Here is a 19,728-nt window from a genome sequence, read left to right as displayed (position 1 = left end):
ATTTGGTCAGAAGTAAATTTGTCTCGGTTTGGGCCTAAATGTAGAACCGAATGATCCAGAGCAGAGTGACACTAACGACTACATATTTAGGTCTTGCTCATTACACAAACAGCAATAACCATTGCAAATATTAGCAAAGCGAGTGAGCTCATCTTTCTAATGTGCAAAAACCAACACAGAAGTTCTTTACTCTGATGTTAAACTCCTTTGGGTAACCAAAAACAACAATCTGTTTCCAAACCATCTTAAAAAAAGAGTGCTAATGCTGTAGCACTGCCCATAAATACACACCGCTGTCTGAAGTCCCTGATTCAGGTCTCACAGCATTGCTACAGGTGAACGTAGACCTTAGAGGAGCACCTATCATTGTCAAGAGTCTCCAGTCAAGCTAATGTGCATGAACCCTGTTGCTATGTGGCGACCATATCGACTGTGGTAACCGTGCCAACCTGGGCTACTTCAGTCAACATGTATCTTGACCAATCCTGGGTAAAATAAGAAAATGAAACTGAAGATTGTAACTGAATCTTCCATTTATTGAGAAATATAGCTTTGTGTTTAATTTGCAAACAGGCTGGACAGACAGGCGTCCATGTACAAACAAACTCCTCTGCCCCCCTTCTCTTCCTCCTCCCTCTCAATCACTCACTCACACACACACACACACGCACACACACACACACACACTTTAATGGTAAAAGATGTCTTTGACTTCGATCCATGTGCTTGAGCCAGAAGTTGGTTTTCCCAAAAGCAGTAAAATCATAAAAATTCCAGGTTTCTAAATTACTGTCTCTCAAAGGGTTTCTTTTTCCGTCTCTCTGTCAGTCTCCATTCATTTCTTCTGCCAGGCCTTCAGTCTCTGACCCTTTCCTGCTTGCACCAGCAGCAGTGTGGGGTTTCTCTTCTTTCCTGGTGCTGGCACTGCTGGATAAACACACAGCCTCGCTTTCATATAAAGACTCAATTCTTCTCGGCCATGTTTAAATATGGATACAAAGAAATACCTGTATGATAATTTTTGGCATATGGTGGTAGGACGGTGTGTAGAATAAGGAGGTGTGTGTGTGTGAGGGGGTGGGTGTTGGGAGGGCTGTTACATGCTAGACAGAGTTCTGCCTTGTTCAGATATTTGTGCAAGATTTTGTGCTTTTTTTGTTTTATGCAAGCCCAGACTAATGCCGTCTGACAGATGGACCGGCGGGGGAAGCCTTTTTGAATTTGCGTGCCTGAAACTGTTGTTGAGTTGTTGTGACTCTGCAGTCGTGTGTGCAGATCTGATAAGTGCCACAATTTCAGGGCAGAAAGCAGATCTATTGTGGAATTTTCATAGCATTCGAGGGGCAATGAATCCCAATTCCTGGTGAAAAACAAAAACAAAGCCAAAACCTGACGACAAACACCATCAATCACTGTTTCACCTTTCTGACCAGGCTTCAGCTGGTCCCTGAGCCAGCAGTTGCTCCTGGATTGGAACATGCCAGAGATGATATAGATATGGGGATCCTGATGGTCTCCTGATAGCCTGGAGATCAACTTACTTATCGCTCCAGCAATGCAACAAAGCTTCAGGCTTTAGAAGTGTGTCAGAGCTGCTGGCTGTAAAGCTGTAAAGTATTTCTTTTCTTATTTGGCTTATTTGTGGTATCCATTTACACGAGACATACACAATTATTGCTGACCACTAACCTCGTCAATAAGGCTTTCAAATGATTACATGTTTTAATTGGATTAATCACAGGTTAGCTGAAGCTATATTTTATTGAAGGCATTCCTTGTGTCCTTCTGACATGACCCGAGTCACGATGCGATCTGAAATAATCAATAATCCCATCAAGTTTGGGCCTAACTGAGAAACCTAATCGGTTTGTAATTAATAATTACACATGTGTGTTTTTGTTCATGAATCTGTAGGAAATGTGGAGGCGTGAGTTAAACAGGAGCACAATGTGGGATGACAACAGACAGGTTCAATGAGTTCAAGGAGTCTAATATAAGGTCGTTACCAGGGTATGAGTCCAAAACCAGCAAATGAGTCCGAGCCGAAGAACAGACCAACCAAACCAAAATCCAAACACTAATAATCCAAATCACAATAATCCAAAAACAAGCAAACGAGACATGAGGAACACGCTGAACAGTCTGGAACAGGGGGAAGGACATGGGGTTTAAATACACAGGGACAGAAGTGGAGATGATTAGCAACAGGTGAGACACAGAACTAATAGACCTGAGACACCCACGTTACCAAATTTGGGCCAACAGTTCTTCAGCTGAGCTTCCAACGACCAAAAGGCACTTTGGACATAATTGTCATGATTTATTCGGTACTGAAGGTAGTACAGCCTTGGGGGCTAGTCTAACAGCTTATAACCCCTCAGTATGACCCTGTTGTTGCACATTGACCTGCTGATTGGCTGAGGAGCTTCGTCCTAATTAGCCCCCAACAAGATCAATGGCATCACAATGTTTGCTGATGATACCAATAGTAGCTGGGCCCATCTCAGGTGAAGACGGGTCTGAGATGATGCTCTGGTCCATGGAGGACAACCTCATCCTCAACACCATTAGGATGAAGGAAATTGTCCTTGACTTCAGGAGAAGGAAAGCAGAAGTCCAGCCCCATTCATTGGCAGCGATTGGGTCAAAAGAGTCTTCATCGTCTGGTTCCTTGCACTGAGAACCTGGAGCAACAGCACCAGAGACGTCATCACAAAGGCTCAGAAGAGACCATACTCTCGGGGCTGAGGACCTGACCTGCTGCCTTTGTGTGTGGTTTTTTGTCATTTGCAACTGGTGGACTCCTGTTTTATTTTATTTGATGATTGATTGGTTCTTTCACTGTACTTTTGAGAGGGCGAAAGGTCTCATTGTACGCTGTGCATGGCGACAATAAAGCTTTAGCCATCGTTATCTGGCCATCAGCAGGAGGGTCCCCCTCCCCCACACGAGTCTGGTCCTGCCCAAGGTTTTTCTTGCCATTGTTGCATATTTGGGGGTCAAGCTCTGGGTTTCTGCAAAGCGACTAGAGATAATCTTGATGGTAATGGAAACGGACTGAACTTTGGACAGAACTTTGGACAGAACTTTGGACATGGCGCTCATAGAGAAATTACAAAGAGGATCCCTAAAAACTGCCTTTTCTGACACATTAGCCTCATGTAGGCACAGAGGAGGACAGATGGACAAGCAGACAAAGTAAAGGGTGGCAGAGGTGATAGAGTGAGAATAAGCGGGCAGAGAGAGGGGGGGGGGGGACAAAGAGCATATTGTCAGGACTGGACACTAATCACCCCCCTGTTAGGCTGCCAGAGACAACAGGTGAGAGCAGTTTGACTTCTTGTGGGCTCCATGAAGCTTTCAGAGCTATGAGTGTGTGTGTTGTCTATGAGTGTGTGTGTGTGTGTGTGTGTGTGTTGTCTATGAGTGTGTGTGTTGTCTATGAGTGTGTGTGAACACAGAAACAGACAGGGAACGTCAACCTCAGCGTCAGCGTTACCAGTGCCAGCACAAATTCATGCACACACACACACACACACACACACACACACACACACACACGTTCATAGCTCGAGGCCCCCCTAGTTATATAGTACAGTTTATATGGATTAAAACAGACTTTTAACAGTTTAGATTGTACAGCTACCCTCATTTGATATCATTATTTGTTAATTTAGGTCTCTTTAATCTATCTTTCTTCTCTATAGTCTTAGGGTTTGGTTATGGTTATGATCTTGGGTTTGCTTATATTCTTTCTCCCACATGTTTTTGCATTGTTTATGAAGGATTTAGCTGGACAGATTAAGAAAAATAGTAGAGGTGTATGTTTGGATGATGCTTATTTGGGTGTTCAACGTGGATGGTGTCATTTTGCAGGCAAAATCTGAGTCTGATCTACAAAACAGGCTAAATTTGGTTTTTCATAAATGGATATTAGTGGTCAATATAAGTATTTAGGTTTGTTTTAGGTTTGATGAATTTATGACTTTAGAAATTGGTTTTAGGTGTCTTGGAAACTTGGATTCCGGTATAACGAATATACAAAATGCTTCAGTTGTGGAATCGACTAAACAAAACAGATGTTAGGATAGAATAAATAAAAAAGTCTTTATATGGAGCAAATCGCATAGTTTCCCTGGTCTAAAGAGATTTAGTCCATTTTTGAGGGGGTGGTCATGGTACATTTACAGGAATAATTTGTGTTAACTCCATTAAAATAAGCTTTTTTTGACATAGGAATGAAGGGAAAATGTTTAAAAATGTTTTTTCTATCAAAATTAAGAACACGAATGCAGCTTAAATCTAATTTAGGAATTATACGTTTCATGTGTAATATGTCTTGGTATTCTTACTCCTTTTAAAAGATTGATGATCTGAGGTCTCCTGTCAATAGAAAGAACGAATATGTGACCAACAACCTGGCTCCATTTCCTCCAGTTTGGGGGTAAATTGATCCAATTAAGTGGGTAAACTGAAGGGTATTGTTGTGAATATAGTGATGCTATCATTTAAACAGCTGTAAACTTCAAATTCCTCCACCGTGAGACGATTAAAGATTCATCTTATCTTGTGTTTTGATAGAAGTGATCAAAATAATCTTCTTCCGCCAATGTTCAACATTCCTGCCACCACAAAGTGGGGGCATACACAAAGACGGCAGGAGGCAAACATAACAAAACTGTGGGCAGGACCTTTTGAAACTTTCTGTAATTCTTTAACTTGACATAAACTTTCGTTATTGAACAAGACTTGAATCTGCCTTTTTTAACTCAACAACTAATTAGTCCCCATTCCAACCTTTCATGTCCCTCCTGCCTGTTCAGGTTGAAGGTTAATATTGTTGAAACCTTCATCCTTTCAAGCCCCCTTTTCTTTCCGGGGGTTGAGGGTTGACTTATGTCTCCTTGTTTATTGTGTGGGTTACTCTGCGGGTTTATTTGGGTTTAATACGCGTACATTTTCTATTACTTTTTAATTAGTTACTGTTGATCGGGTTTTTAATGACAAGTGTAGTGGATTTGAATTGATTACCTGCACGTTTGGGTGTGTGTGAATGCGTGTGTGTATTTTAGCAACTACTGTTAGAGAAAGCATCCAGTAATAATTAATTGTACACTGGATCAGTCTCCCACCCTCATTAGTAACGACTTGTGCACTATAACAATCACTCTCCAGGTGGAATTCCTGGGATGGCAATAGAAGTATTTATGTAAGGAGTCATATTGAATCTAAAAATAAAATTCTAAAACGTAATATACTAAGTCTTTGGGGTACGCCACATTTTGGCCAAATGCCATTTTTACACTCTTTAGACTTTAAACTTTTGGAGTAACTAATGGCTCCTGGTGGAGGCAGTTGAACCACTGCTGCCATTTTGAGGGGAAAAAAATGTTCAAGCTAATCTTTAGCTTAATATTCAGCATAGTTTGATAGACTAGTGAATCATTAACGTGTATGTTTTTACACCAGGATACATTTTCTTTTCCCAAATGGCCTTTTAAAGTTGTAAAATAAACAACTTGACCTGCTTTACAGGTGGGGGAAAAAATGCAATGCTATGATAAAAAAGAAACTCCCTTTTGACAGGACGAAAGCTTGAGCAAGACCAGGCTCATATGGGGGGGGCTCATGCTGATGGCCAACTAGGTAAAGGAGAAGAGGGGGGCAAGAGGGAAGAAGTGGAGGAAAAGAACCACAAGCAAACCCACAGTTGGAGAGGGGGGTCTGTTGGGATGAGCTATTAGCTCCTCCAGATAGGATGGAGGTGGCCTCTGAGGACCTCGTCGGTCAGGAGAAGGATTTTGAACTGTTCCCTGGATTTCAAGGCCAATATTGATTCAGAAAAGTGGGAACCAGCCCAGGTGAATCTCTCATCTTCTGCATGTATCAAACCAGAGTAGTAGCAGCATCAATCTGTCAACCAAACAAGATTCCTTACTCGCATTAACTAACATCAGTCCTTTCCAGGACAGCTTGGAGACTCCTTCCAGGCACGACCGCCATCACTGAAACAAATTGTGCCACTTTGATTGTCGTGGTTAAAATAGAAATTACAACTCTGGGATGGGAAGAAAAAGATTTATGTGGTTTCCAGCTATTAATACGGCTCTTCTGTCCCTGGTGGTGCAGGACGACTGAGGTCTGGATGCCATAGAAACTACCCAATGGGCCTCTTTTAGTTAAAACATCACTCACACACACACGCACACGAAACATGTCGTGTTTCTGTTGGCCCACCCGAAAGGAATTTTGTGTATTTGTGGAAATGGGAAGAATTCTAGCAATGAGGATTGAAAAACTCAGATCACCTTGGAAGCCGAATTCCAAGAGACCCAGAATTTCCGATTTGTTTGCTTTTTTTATAATAAATGAAGTATAAACTGCAGGAAAATCTAAAGAATTTCACAGTTACTCCAACATAATGAACAACAGTCCTCAACAACAGTCCCCCACGTGGCTGACCCCCATTTTCCCCCAGCAAAATCTTTTTACCTACTCCAAACACTCCCTGTTTGGCAGAAAGAAACTAGTTTAACATCTGCTGGGATCAGGTTATTGTTTTACATCATTGCAGACAAACATCCATGGCCATGAAAGGGTCCATGAGGGGGTCCATGAGCTCAGGTGGACCCATAATGTGAATCGAGACAGCGGCAACAAATCCATATACAAATGTACAAGCCCCCGACCTTTGACCTCTACAGCTGAATAAATTAGAAAGTCCTGAGAGTTGATTTATCCAGTGACACCCCGTGTCTCTCCCACCTTGTACAGGGTGTCGGTGTTCATCTGGACCATCTTCTGGATGCTGAGTTATGTAGATATGCATGTATCATTTCTGTATGATTACTATTAACAGGACAAGCCTCCTCCTCTCCTCTCCTCCTCTCTTCTTCTCTCCTCTACCTCTCCCTCCTCTCCTCTCTTCTCCCCTTCCTCTCCTCTTCCCCTCCTCTCCTCTCCTCTCCTCTCCTCTCTCTCCTCTCCTCTCCCCTACCATCCTCTCCTCTCTCTTACCATCCTCTCCACTCCTCCCCCATCCTCTCCTCTTCTCTCTCTCCCTTCCCTTCCTCTCCTCTCCCTACCATCCTCTCTCTCTCTTCCATCCTCTCCTCTCCTCTCTCTCCTCTCCTCTCCCCTTCCTCTCTCTCCTCTCCCCTTCCTCTCCTCTCCCCTACCATCCTCAAGTCTCCACTCCTCCCCCATCCTCTCCTCTCCTCCTCCTCACTTCCCTTCCTCTCCTCTCCTCTCCTCTCCCCTACCATCCTCTCCTCTCCCCTACTACCCTCTCCTCTCCACTCCTCTCCTCTCCTATCCCCTTCCTCTCCTCTCCCCTTCATCCTCCTCTCCTCTCCTTTCCCCTACCATCCTCTCCTTTCCACTCCTCTCCTCTCCTCTCCCCTACCATCTCTTCTCTCCCTTCCCTTCCTCTCCTCACTCTCTCCTCTCCCCTTCATCTTCCTCTCCTCTCTCCTCTCCTCTCCTCTCTTCTCTTCCCCCTTCATCTTCCTCTCCTCTCCTCTCCTCTCCTCTCCTCTCTCTTCTCCTCTCCTCTCTCTCCTCTCCCCTTCATCTTCCTCTCCTCTCCTCCTCCCTCTCCTCTCCTCTCCTCTCCTCTCCTCTCCTCTCCTCTCCTCTCCTCTCCTCTCCTCTTCCTCTCCTCTCCTCCCCTCCCCTCTCCTCTCCTCTCCTCTCCTCTCCTCTCCTCTCCTCTCCTCTCCTCTCCACCTAAAACAAACCACAAGTGTTACACAGAACACATAAAAGTGTTTATTTGTCAGCCTTACAAATGCATTTCATTATTACGGAGTTACAGTATTTGTTTTAGCTCTTTAAACATGAAAAACATGTAAACATTAACATGAATCAGGCCAAACAGAAAGACTGGTGTTGTGTTATTACACTGTCCGGGCCAGGAGGGTCTCCTCCCCTTGCTGATTCATAAAACCTATCACTCTTTCAACATCTGACTCTGTGATTTGGCTCTAATAAATATATGAAACATCTGTCAAAGCTAAATAGATGTTTTTGCTGCGACAGGGAAAATTCTCCTTCTGGGGGTGTTTAAGGCTCATAAACACAAGGTGACATGTTGGTTCGTAAATGGGGTGGTAATGTACCATAAAAGCTAAGATTTCAGCTGTGCCATCGTGTGTGTGTGTGTGTGTGTGTGTGTGTGTGTGTGTGTGTGTGTGTGTGTGTGTCGTGTGTGTGTGTGTGTGTGTGTGTGCACGTATTACAAATTGTCTCCCTGCGTCTGCTCGTTAAAGGCGCCTGACTCATGCAGCGCTTGTAAATGCCCGGGCAGCGAGGATAATGAGGATGAAGAGGAGCCTGAAGGCATTTAATGTGTATCTGCTGGCACATTGTGGTGAGTGTGTGTTACTGAGAGACTTTAGCTCAGGATGTCCAGCGCACGTATGGTTTCGAGGTGAGACGGTCCGTTTAAACGCGGGCCAATTTGTGCGAGTAACTGCGTTGCTAATTAGTGAATGGGCTAAGTGTGTTTACCAACATGTGTGAGCACTTAGACCTGCCAAATGGCTGCGTGATGCAATGGAAACTGTGAATAAGCTGGGCCCTGCTGTGTCACAGAGAAAACTGAGCAGGGGTGCCAGCGTGCTGGGATTGTGCCTCAGAGCCAGCAGGCATTTCAATTTTGCTTGAAGCCCCTTTAACTGGAGTATTATCATCCTTACGCATCCTTATATCAGGCACTTTGAAAGTAAATAATAGTCATGAAAGGGTAAAACGAGGCAACAATTCAGATCAACGTGCACGCCGAGCCTGTATGGTTTTGCTCTGCAATACTTGCTGCACCAGGAACTGAACATTTGGGCTGCTTTTAAAAATAAAAACCTCTGGTGTTTAACTGGCAGGGAATAAAAGGGGAACTAAAAATGAGGGAACCAGCTCCAGTCCTTGAGACAACGCCACAGCACACGGTGCACAGCAGGGGAGCACCAACGGTCCTGTCATGGAGCACAAGGTTCGCTCAGGTGACAGAATATTCAGTGAATGAGCTCTCAGGTAATGATGCACATCCGGGAGAAGCACGCGGACTCCTGGCAGGAAGCGTTCAGCTCGGAGCTGTTCAGCAGGTCAAACGTCCCGCTCTCGATCATCTCCTTCTGCCACCTAACGGGGACGGCACCCGTGCTGAACTCCTTGAAGAACCGCTCATCTTTAGAGTCAAGCTTAACGTCCTCGACCTCGGAGGCGGTCCTGAACGCGTCCACGTCTTTGGCGTAGATCACGTTGGGTTTTGGCACCCAGGGGGGCTCCGTGAGCCCCGCCTCCAGACGGTGGAAGTTGATGCCCTTAAAAAAGACATGGTTTCGAGGGTCATCACCACTACTGTTAAAAAGACACAATATGTGTTAAATTAAACAAAATATGCAGTAGAAAGGTGCTCTTCATGATAGAGAAAATACAGTGATGCAATGGAAACACGGTTAAAAGTGAGTTTTTGAGTTGGAAGCTCAAACCAGGCAACAACTTTAGCAATATGAGTTTAGTAGTTTGGTTTTTTTCCCGTGTTAAGCAGCACCTAGCCAAAGAAGGGGGACGTTATAGAGTCTTCTTACCGGCATCCAAGGCGATTCTGCACCTTCTTTTTCAGAAAGTGACTGATGAGATCTTTGACGGGCGCGTCAAAGTCGCTGTGCTGAAACTTGCAGTCGTCCTCCAGAGTGCGACGCGTCACCTCTTCATTCTGCACCTTTTCCTTGAAATCTTTAAAAGGCAAACGGGCGGCCACCATCTCGTAGATGCTGCAGCCGACCGACCACCAGTCGACCGACATGCCGTAGTTCTCCTGCCTCAGGATCTCCGGAGCCATGTAGCCAGTTGTACCTGCCTGAGGGGACACACAACAAAAATAGTGAACCTTCGTGTGCTCTGAGAGTGTATTAATGTGGGGACGGCAGGAGAGGAGGGTCCTGAAAATACTTTTAGCACCAAATGGGGGCACTGCACAAAAGGAATGGGTCACCTTTAAAGATCGGATGCACATATCTGTAAGTGGATATATAAGTTTAATGAATTCAACTCAACTCGGTGGTGACTCCGTCTGTAGGGCTGAGAAGCGAAGGGGTTCTAGGTTCAAGCCCCAGTATGGACTAAATTTGGGAGGTGTTCTGGACACCTTCAGAGCACTGCTGGGGTACCATTGAGCAAGGTACTGAACCCCCACAGAGGGCCATGGATGAGCTGGTGACCCATTCAGGGGTGTAACCTGCTTTCACCCATTTGCAGATTTAATTATATTACAGCCTCCGGGACCTGGACAGGGTCCTGGGAGGGACCAGGTTCCTCAGCAGGGTTTCTGCCACACCTCACCTCAATGTTTCAAAAGATGCAGTTGGATGAGAACGAGTATGTTGGGGTTGTACAAGAATCTCGCTTAAGTTTCATTATCTTTTCACAAGTGTGTTCCACGGGCCGGTCAGGTAACCTTCCGCAGACTTGTCGTTTCTAGTCACTGACGTCATCGTCCATCCACTTCTCGTCTCTTCATTCCCTTCAATAAATGTAAAGCTAATCCGCGCAATGTTACAGAAATAAAAAGGTGCTCCTGTAGTCCCGTCCAATGTGTGACTTTAAGGCCAGATCCTGATCAAGATTCCTCACAGTCGAACGTGAGGGCAAAGAAATACCATCCTGGGTATAGAATGATCTCACTTTTGTCTGGATTAAGGATATATGAAGTCACCTGAGGGGGTCTAATTAAATAAGGCAAATGTAAATCACATGGCTATTTCTAAGGTAGCCAGTCTAGTGTAACCAGCAAATACTCACAAACTACCAAATCTTCTGGATACATGTTAGGGGAAGGTAAATGTGGCACTGCCTTACTCACTGTAAAAATACACCTATATATCCTTTCTTTAATGAAAAATGACACATTCAAAATGCCGTCAACAGTCATTTGTCTTAGCTACTAAATTCTTGGACATTTTTGGCCTGACCTATGCAAAGCTCAAAGCATATTGTCATTATTTCAGATATATCTGTGCTTGGCCGTGTTTAGAAACAGCATTTTAACACACTTCTCTGAGGTCAATCTTTCAGGACATAACATATTTATGACAGTTACCAGGTTACAAGGTGTTTTATTAGAGCAGCATATCTACTTCATTGCCCAGAAGAAAATTAAAATGAAAAAACATTCAGTTTATAAGTGCCTTTCGCACACACATTACCTGATAACACTGAATATGACCATAAAACATTAGATAAGAGACACGAAGATAAAAACATGTAATAAAAGAGGACATTTGATAATCACCTATCTGTTCCATCAATACTTCATTACCTGGCTATTCTTGTCTCTATTGTGTTAGTTTCTAACCATGTGAGGCTGAACTGCCTCATTTCCGATACAGGTGAGGTGCTGCAAGTTGTCCTTCAGTGTATAATTAATTGCTCAAAAGAAAATTCCACTGGTATTTATTTATTTATTCACATGCAGTAATGCAGAGGGGTCCAGACCCAGTCCTTGTGGGCCTCAATCCAGCCAGGATTTCTGTCCCACCAGGTACAAGCAAGAATAAAGACGGCAGATAATATTGATTACAATTTTCTTTATGGGAAATAAAAACACATCCCTAAATAACCTCAATATGCAAATCTATTTATCTCAGTAAAAGATAAATTAAGAGAATATAAATAAATAAAAGCTCACAAAGATAAACACATGGTCTACATGTGTATAGTATCTACACAGCTACTTTTAGGTGTGATTACATTCTCTATATGGACCCCAAAGTGGGGATATAGCTAGCTCATTTGGGACAGAGTGGGGAAGTTTTAACATGGCATCTTTGGCTCCAGGCTGGAAAACAGAGATGCACCTACAGGAGAGGGCAAAAAAAGACAAGTTACGAGGATGATCATACTTCCTAAGACGTAAAATGATTGTATTTTATTAGACTTTAACATAAAGAACTCAGATTTGTATGGAAACACCAAATTACGCATTATTTCTATATAAAATGATTACTCAAAAAGTACAAAACGATTTGACGGTAATTGTGGCATTAGGCCACCATGTGTTTACATCTAAATCAGTTTGATAAGAGTGGAATTGATAGGATCAGGAATTTCCATGGCAAAGGAGAGGGTTACCATGGTTACAGTAAAACGACAGATACTTGACAGTGCTGTAATGGTCGCTAACTTGACTCATAATACTCGATACAAATACTTTAAAATATAAACGATGTTTTATAGTAAAAGTAAAAACATCACCTACTCTGGTCTCGACGCCGACGTTGTTCTTCTTCTCCTCCTACTATTTCTTCTTCTCCTCCTATTTCTCCTTCTCCTCCTCCTACTTCTTCTTCTTCTCCTCCTACTACTTCTTCTTCTTCTTCTTGCGGTGGGTCATTGGCGGCTGACAGACAACAAATCGGGGCTCTACCGCCACCCACTGGCCACAAAAGTGCCTTCTCGTTTTCGTGACCTGTAGCGGCGGTCGGTAATTAGCTTTAAAGTGCGACGGCGCCACCTAGAGGATTGGGGTGTGCAGCGCAAAAAGGAATTCCTTTACCCTCCTCAAAACACAAGTCCCTCTCACATATATTAAAAAGAACAAAGGTGAATACTTAGTTAGGGCAGTAGATACCACGCTGACCACAGCAAAAGAAATGTTTGACAGTGAGCTTTGGAGTCCAAGGCATTGACAAGCTTCCACACTAACCTTCTGGCAGATCTTCTTCCCCTTTGGCAGCTCCACAGCCAATCCAAAGTCCGACAGGCGACATTGTCCCTTGGCATCCAGCAGCACATTCTCAGGCTTCATGTCTCGGTATACAATATCCATTGAATGTAAATGAAGTATTCCACTAGTTATTTGGGCAACGTAGTACACAACACGCTCCATACGGATACCCCGCTTGCCCAGGTCATAGATATGAAACTTAAGATCTCCACCACTCATGAGGTCCATCACCAGGCATAAGTGTGTCCTGTCTTCGTAGGCATAAGCCAGATTAATGACGAAGCGGCTGTTGGCCTTCTCCAGTATCTGCTTCTCTATGAGGGCAAGCCTCTCGCCGCCTTTCGTCTTCAAGCGCCTCTTATCGAGCTTCTTGCAGGCGTACATTTGGCCCGTGTGTTTAACCTGCACAGCACAAACCTGCAAGACCGACAGGACATGCAGCTTTTAGGTTTAAAATACGTGAATGTATATTCCATCCAATTTCTTACATTACTGAAAATCTTAGTAATTACAGTGGCAGCAAGGACTCTATTAATCTACGCCGATAATCTGACACCATTGCAGGGTGTATTTAAATATCCTTCATATTTCACAGAAGCTCATCAGGAATGAATACTTTAGATTCACACCCACCTCACCAAAACCGCCGCGCCCTAAAGTGCGGAACTCATAGAAGTATTTCCTCGTGATCTTCTGTTTTTCATACTCCTTCCACTGCAAGAACCTGTAGAAAAATGGACTTTTCAGATACTCTGAGAAAGGTCCGCCCTTCAGGAAGGTTCTGGTAGCCTCCCTCACGTGCTCCATCGCTGCCTCATCGAAGTTGCTGATGGACAAACTTGCGTATTTTTCCGCTGCGTCTCCTGCGTGAGAGAAGAGGAAGGTCCTGGACTCGGGCTGGCAGAACTTGGCCAGGACCCTCATTTTGGCCTTCTCTTTTGCTTCGTCTTCCATATGTTGCCAGTAATCAAAGTCCTCCAAGAGCTTGGCTGCAGCTGCATACTGAGAGTTGGAGTCAAGCAGAAACTGGCGGAACAGCCTCCTCCCGATGGGCTGCTGCTCGCACAGGGACTCGTAGCAGCTTCCTTCTGACCCTAGGAGGCCGGAGGACTTTGGTCTTGGCAATGACATGGACGACCGGCTGGTGCCTGCCTGCTGAACACCCGGGTAGGTTGTGTTGACCACCAGGTTGTTCAGATACATCAGCTCACCCTGTAACGTACCCATCTGTGATCAGCTCCAGCCTAACAGCCCATTCCCATGGTTTTGACAGCAGGTAGAACCTCATCACGGTTCACTGCTCTGCTAACTGAAGGGATTTGTTATTAGCTTAGACCTCGCATGCTTATTTGTAGACGGTGTGAAGGGAAAGCAACTTATGAGGTTTGAACCTAAGAGGCTTTTGGGATAGTCTATCTTTAGAAGGACTTGTGCGAGTTAACTGGACTACCAGGATGACGTGACATCTGACACGATGAGTATTTGCTTTGCCGTTTAGAAAACCATGAAGAAAATCTGCATGTAACAAGGTTGCCGGTTACAAGACAAGGGCCAAAGGCTTACAAAGATTTCCCCGATACATCGAGAAAACAGCTGAGAATGTCATTCCTCTAAGATATTGGGAAGCTGTACACTTAATATTTGATAGAGGAACCTTTGTTAAAGACTTTAATGATCTCCCAAAACCAAAAATGCAAGCAACAGAACACGTGGTTTTACATCAAACTAGACTTTTAGGACTCTTCCAAAATCATCGATACATATTGCAATCAAAACACTTTATTTTCTTTTACAAAAAAGGTGAACACGTTCAGGATGTGCTCAACATAAGAGGACAATTCGGTACAGCTAACCTGTGACGGACACCCGCTGCCCCTCGGGTCACGGCGTGTAATTTTCAGCTATAATTCCACATCCTTCAACGGCACCGTCGACTGGTGCTACTGTACATACAGTCATGAGGTGAAGTCCAGCTGTCCATGAAATGTGGCGCAGCGCTGCAAGGATCACAGCCAGGTTGGACACCGTGTTGGGGTGTGCGCAGGTGGAGCTGACATTTGCAGACGGTCCTTCGGGCAGGTCTTATTTGCCGATTCTCTGAACCACCCAGTCCTGCTGGCACAGGGGACAGCGGTTGTTCTGCTTCACCCACAGAGACATGCAGCAGTTGTGGAAAGAGTGGTTGCATTCGCCCCACACCACTGAAAAAAGGAAAGCGCATCAATGGTAGAATCTGTTACATGGAAACATACCTACATTTACTGTTTGTGGATTTTAAAGGCACGCTAATTATTTGATATGCTCTTAAACTATATGTTCCATTCAGCAGGTAGTAAGACCCCCTAATCCACTTCCGTACGTGATCATACATTAACAGATACGTTTGAAAACCCCTCTTTCAAAATACCTTTTTGACTTAGTGCGTTTGACACTTCAGGTGCCATCAGAAATAACTGAAAAACTGCCTGCTAACTGTTATAGCAATTGCACGCTAACAGTCCTAGCATTAGCAGGCTAACAGTCTGCTGCAGATAGCTCATTGCAAGCTCCGTACCAACACAGTCCTCCTGCTTGTTTTCCGCCTGGCACCGAAGACAAGCGTCTGTTGGTAGAGAAAAATGCGTTAAATGTGCAGTGTCATGTAGGATTGGCTCTCCACCCTGCTCATTGCTAGCTGCATTAGCATTAGCGACCGGTTAGAAATGTAACCGAGGGCTCGTCCGACTCACCCATCACTTGAACGCGACAAATGGCACAAGTATCGCACTCGACGTCCCAGCTCCACATAGCGACGGCGTTCCATTTCTTTAGGGAAAACATCTTGTCCCCACTCGACTTGGAGCCCAAACTCGTGTTGTGAGGGAGGACCACACTCGACTCCTCACTGTCATCCATCTCTGCTGCGCAATATCATAGTGACGTTAATCTAAACAAAATGGTCGGTAGTGGCGGCTAATAGCAACACTACAGGACCCGAGAAGGTTTTAGACAACAGATGGGGCTGTTTAACAGGCGATGGGATGGAAAACTGGAGAGAAATGCGGTTCCCTTTCACTCATCCCACGCTGCTGCAGTCATTTTTGACATATTTGGCCTCTCATTTCAGATACATTTAGGAGATTTCGAACATATTTGAGCCTTAACATGTAAAGAATGATGAGCTGATCTGACCCCACTTGTGTCTTATGTAGCATGCAACACAATCACACCTGATTATTGTGAATAACATGTGTTTAATGAGCAGTTTCTAAAGCCCCTTTCACACTGCGGGATAATAGCCCACGTCGGTCGTTTCGGCTACGTGAAAGGGTCGTCGTGGTATTTGTCCCGGATCGGATGACCCTGCAATCGTCCTGGGAAATTAGCGGCTCGGCCGGCCTGCAGTATGAAAGCCGCGTCATGTCTGATGACATGGACGTCGTGTTGTGACGGACACAGACAGTCTTCAGACAACGTCTTCAGGGGGAAATACTCCTTTGCTTAGTAGCTTATTCACTGGAGCAATAAATTTGACTATTTACTCAAATGTCATCCGTTACAATCTTTCCAGATTAGCCGCATCTGCCATCCACCGTCGCTAAATTAGCGCTCGGACATTGTTCAATCTGCACTGATCTCGTGGACTTTATAAAGGGACAAAAGTGCAAAGTACGAAACCTTGTTGACTATTGACTCGCTGACGTTCGTCCGACGTGGTCGATGCAACGACTGATGAGAGGGAGGAAAAAAACAGCCAGGCCCCTCAGCAGGAGGTCAGACCCACAGACCCACTGCTGGCGATGTGAAAATGGCCAAATGGCGGCAGGTAGTTCTGGTCGGCTTCATGACTGACGGAGATGATCAGGAGAAGACTGATGCAGGATTTTGTGGAATGGTGCCTGCAGAACCACCTCCAGATCAACCCTGGGGAACCAAGGAGCTGGCGGTGGCCTTCACGGGCGACAACATTCTCCACCGACCCTGAAGACTACCTACAATTACAAGTTCATCTGAACAATAAACTGGTCCCACAACGGGCCGCTCTGTATAGGAAGGGTCAGAACTCCTCCTACTCAGGGGACTGAGGTCTTTTGGAGTGCATGGGACACTCCTGAGGAGCTTCTAGGACTGCGTGGTGGCCTCAGCCATCTTTTGGAGACAGCATATCAGCCTGGGACAGAGAGAGATTGGACAGTCAGGAGGGTTGGCTTTGTTGAGGGTTGTTCCCTGGACTCTGGAGGAGGTGGGCAGCAAGAGGATGCTGGCTAACCAGGACAGACCCTCCCACCCCCTACAGGAGGACAGACCCCCTACCCCCTTCAGGAGGACAGACCCTCCCACCCCCTACAGGAGGACAGACCCCCTACCCCCTTCAGGAGGACAGGCCACCATCCCTTCCAGGAGGACAGACCTCCCACCCCCTCCAGGAGGACAGACCCCCATCCCCTCAAGGAGGACAGACCCCCACCCCCTCCAGGAGGACAGGCCACATCCCCTCCAGGAGGACAGACCCCCACTGCCTCCAGGAGGACAGGCCGCCATCCTTTCCAGGAGGACAGACCCTCCCACCCCCTCCAGGAGGACAGACCCCCACCCCCTCCAGGAGGACAGACCTCCCACCCCCTACAGGAGGACAGACCCCCACCCCCTCCAGGAGGACAGGCCACATCCCCTCCAGGAGGACAGACCCCCACTGCCTCCAGGAGGACAGGCCGCCATCCTTTCCAGGAGGACAGACCCTCCCACCCCCTCCAGGAGGACAGACCCCCACCCCCTCCAGGAGGACAGACCTCCCACCCCCTACAGGAGGACAGACCCCCACCCCCTCCAGGAGGACAGACTTCCCACCCCCTCCAGGGCAGTCTGACAGTGTTGTCAGCTCGTTCAGTCATCACATCGGAGATATTGGACTCATTCGCCACTAAATCACTTTAGATCAGTGCAGCCACTTTTACTCTTCTGTTCAGTGGGACTACGTATGTGTCTGTCTGTCTGTCTGTCTGTCTGTCTGTCTGTCTGTCTGTCTGTCTGTCTGTGTCTACTGTATCTATCTAGGTGAAAGGTGTCACTGACCAGTAAGCTAGCCTGCGCATGCCTGCAGTGAATCATGACCACACTCAGCACAGGGAACTAATTACCTGAGGTGGGATTTGGTCCTCTGGAGAGGGAGATGTGGGTCTGCCCAGGTGACCTTTGCCCTCTAACTGGCTCCGGCTGTCTGAATGTTAAGGCCTGCTGCACTCTGTGTCGTGGACTCTGTGTTCTATGATGCACAGTGAAAACAGCCAACAGTCCCTAGAAAGTAACATCATCCTTTGCGATCCACCACAAGTAGCTGGACATTTATTAGTAACGTAATTATGAACCGAACGGCCGCAGTAAAAACTGTACATCGCAATTTACTCTCCAAAATCGATCCGGAAAGAATTCAGTAGGTGACGTTATGACAGCATATAAAGCGGGTGAAAAGTGTGTTTTCAGCCTGTGGCTGCGTTCACTGGACATGATGAAAGTCAATATTAACACCGTCTACAGTTCACTCACGTCTCCATGAGTGGCGATGAATGAACGAGTGAATGAATATATTAGTATGCTTTTCAATAGGATTTTTACAACATTACATATAAAAAAAGACATGAAAAACCCTTTTTTACAGCTTCACCATCCCCCAACAGCACTCTGCAAGAGCTGTTTGGCCTCTTATACAAACAAATTGGCGGGGAATACCCAAAAACTGCCCACCTTGTGTAACATAATCAAATGTTGACTACTTAAATGTAACCCCTCCTCTACACCTACCACTTTTAAACATTCATCGCTTATCCGGTCATCTAAGCCTTGACCTGCTGACCAAGTCCTTTTCCCTAGCAGCTAATAACCTGCCAGCCTTCATTGTTCCCCAGCATGACTGATGTTACAGTGGGGCACCTCAGGGCTCCCTCAGGGGTCCCTTCTCTTTCAGCTGCTTGCTTGAAAGCAGTCTTAAATACAAGTAGATCAGAACAATCAATGATATTTAAGGGCATTATCTTCCAAAAACACAATATCTGAGTCCTCTGTCCTCCCTTCCTCTCCTGCTAAGAGCCTTGGTGTCACAGAGAGCATTCTATTCTTGATACCTGGTTCTGTCCAACGATCCACTGTCTCCCCTCACACAATCCAGATAACGTCATCAGACTCGGTACTAACGAGGTCACAGCCAGTATTGATTATTGTCGTAGAAACAATGCGTAACATCCAGTACACTGATAGGCCAAAGTGGCAAGAAAACGACACATTAGAAATAAAATGGTATCCGGATCAGAGTCCACTCTGGCGACCTTTTTCCAGCGAAGGATGAAAGGGTCCCGTTAATTTTTAAATGCACGATATCAGATTAGCCAGGTGGTGCACCGTGGCGTCCTCCTCCACCAGCGTGGATGAAACCAGAGTGCGAGCGCCAGCCAGCCAGCTCGCTGGCACCAGAGTGTGGGCCGATGGTCCGCCACCCCCGATTGTGTCATCGCCAACTTTGGCAACTGGATCAGAGTACTCAATGCTTCCCCAAAGTATTTAGAGCTTGTGCAGTGTCACAAGCTGTGGGGTGTGAGAGGAGAAAGAGGAAAGAGAAAGGGCTGAATGAGATTGATGTTGTTAATGTCCCTGGTCCACTGCTGTCTATGTCTCGCAGTGCTGTAGGAGCCGGGCCAAACGCCGAGCCTCCCTCGAGCCAGGTGTACTCCCCAAGGAGGCTGAGAGAAGTGCTGCTGGTGGGGACCTGCTGCAGCGAGAGGGCTGTCACCCTCGACCAGCCGACGGCGTCTGATCCGGGGACCGCGTGGCTCTGCCTGGCGCAGGAAGTTGCGACAGAAGCAACATCTCGAGACGTTAGCCAAGAGGGGAAAGGTCTGTCACAAATGGACAGTTTGGCAATATGGTTGAACACGTGTGACTGCATCTGTCCCAAAGCCCTGACCACAAAAGAAGAAGTTTTAAACATACACCATCTCTTCTAACCACCATTTTGTAAACCCTTCCCTCCTCCA

General features: G+C 45.9%; 2 protein-coding genes across 4 annotated transcripts; both read right to left on the bottom strand.

The window, feature by feature from the left end:
- Positions 1 to 7,757: 7,757 nt before the first annotated feature.
- On the bottom strand, positions 7,758 to 14,339 carry grk7b (G protein-coupled receptor kinase 7b). Of its 3 annotated transcripts, XM_057050584.1 has the most exons (5): positions 13,523 to 13,817; positions 13,358 to 13,448; positions 12,704 to 13,141; positions 9,588 to 9,859; positions 7,758 to 9,357 (listed from the first exon to the last, which is right to left on the bottom strand). In XM_057050584.1, exons 1-5 carry the CDS (start codon positions 13,540 to 13,542, stop codon positions 9,027 to 9,029), a joined length of 1,152 nt encoding a protein of 383 aa, XP_056906564.1. In that variant the 5' UTR covers positions 13,543 to 13,817; the 3' UTR covers positions 7,758 to 9,026. The 3 variants fall into 3 exon arrangements, with proteins under 3 accessions (XP_056906564.1, XP_056906561.1, XP_056906563.1); XM_057050581.1 differs by having other exon boundaries at positions 13,358 to 14,339; XM_057050583.1 differs by having other exon boundaries at positions 9,028 to 9,320; positions 13,358 to 14,339.
- Positions 14,340 to 14,487: 148 nt separating this feature from the next.
- rnf7 (ring finger protein 7) lies at positions 14,488 to 15,750 on the bottom strand. The gene is made up of 3 exons (XM_057050592.1): positions 15,454 to 15,750; positions 15,279 to 15,326; positions 14,488 to 14,925 (listed from the first exon to the last, which is right to left on the bottom strand). Exons 1-3 carry the CDS (start codon positions 15,617 to 15,619, stop codon positions 14,807 to 14,809), a joined length of 333 nt encoding a protein of 110 aa, XP_056906572.1. The 5' UTR covers positions 15,620 to 15,750; the 3' UTR covers positions 14,488 to 14,806.
- Between the last annotated feature and the right edge of the window lie 3,978 nt (positions 15,751 to 19,728).

The sequence above is a fragment of the Takifugu flavidus genome, chromosome 12 (genome assembly GCF_003711565.1).
Source record: "Takifugu flavidus isolate HTHZ2018 chromosome 12, ASM371156v2, whole genome shotgun sequence".
Classification (NCBI taxonomy): Eukaryota; Metazoa; Chordata; class Actinopteri; order Tetraodontiformes; family Tetraodontidae; genus Takifugu; species Takifugu flavidus.
The sequence above is the reverse complement of the archived record's forward strand: the minus strand, read 5'-3'. Positions and strand labels throughout refer to the sequence as shown.

Bases quoted from the DNA above. Each gene is read 5' to 3' on its own strand.
- grk7b (XM_057050581.1), bottom strand. From the start codon at position 13,951: ATGGGTACGTTACAGGGTGAGCTGATGTATCTGAACAACCTGGTGGTC. The intron at 13,142-13,357 runs GTGGGTGTGAAT...TCGGTCTTGCAG, and splicing joins GGCGCGGCGGTTTTGGTGAG to GTTTGTGCTGTGCAGGTTAA. The intron at 9,358-9,587 runs GTAAGAAGACTC...TCTTTTTAACAG, and splicing joins CAGAATCGCCTTGGATGCCG to TAGTGGTGATGACCCTCGAA.
- rnf7 (XM_057050592.1), bottom strand. From the start codon at position 15,619: ATGGATGACAGTGAGGAGTCGAGTGTGGTCCTCCCTCACAACACGAGT. The intron at 15,327-15,453 runs GTGAGTCGGACG...CTCTACCAACAG, and splicing joins TTGTCGCGTTCAAGTGATGG to ACGCTTGTCTTCGGTGCCAG. The intron at 14,926-15,278 runs GTACGGAGCTTG...TCCTTTTTTCAG, and splicing joins CAAGCAGGAGGACTGTGTTG to TGGTGTGGGGCGAATGCAAC.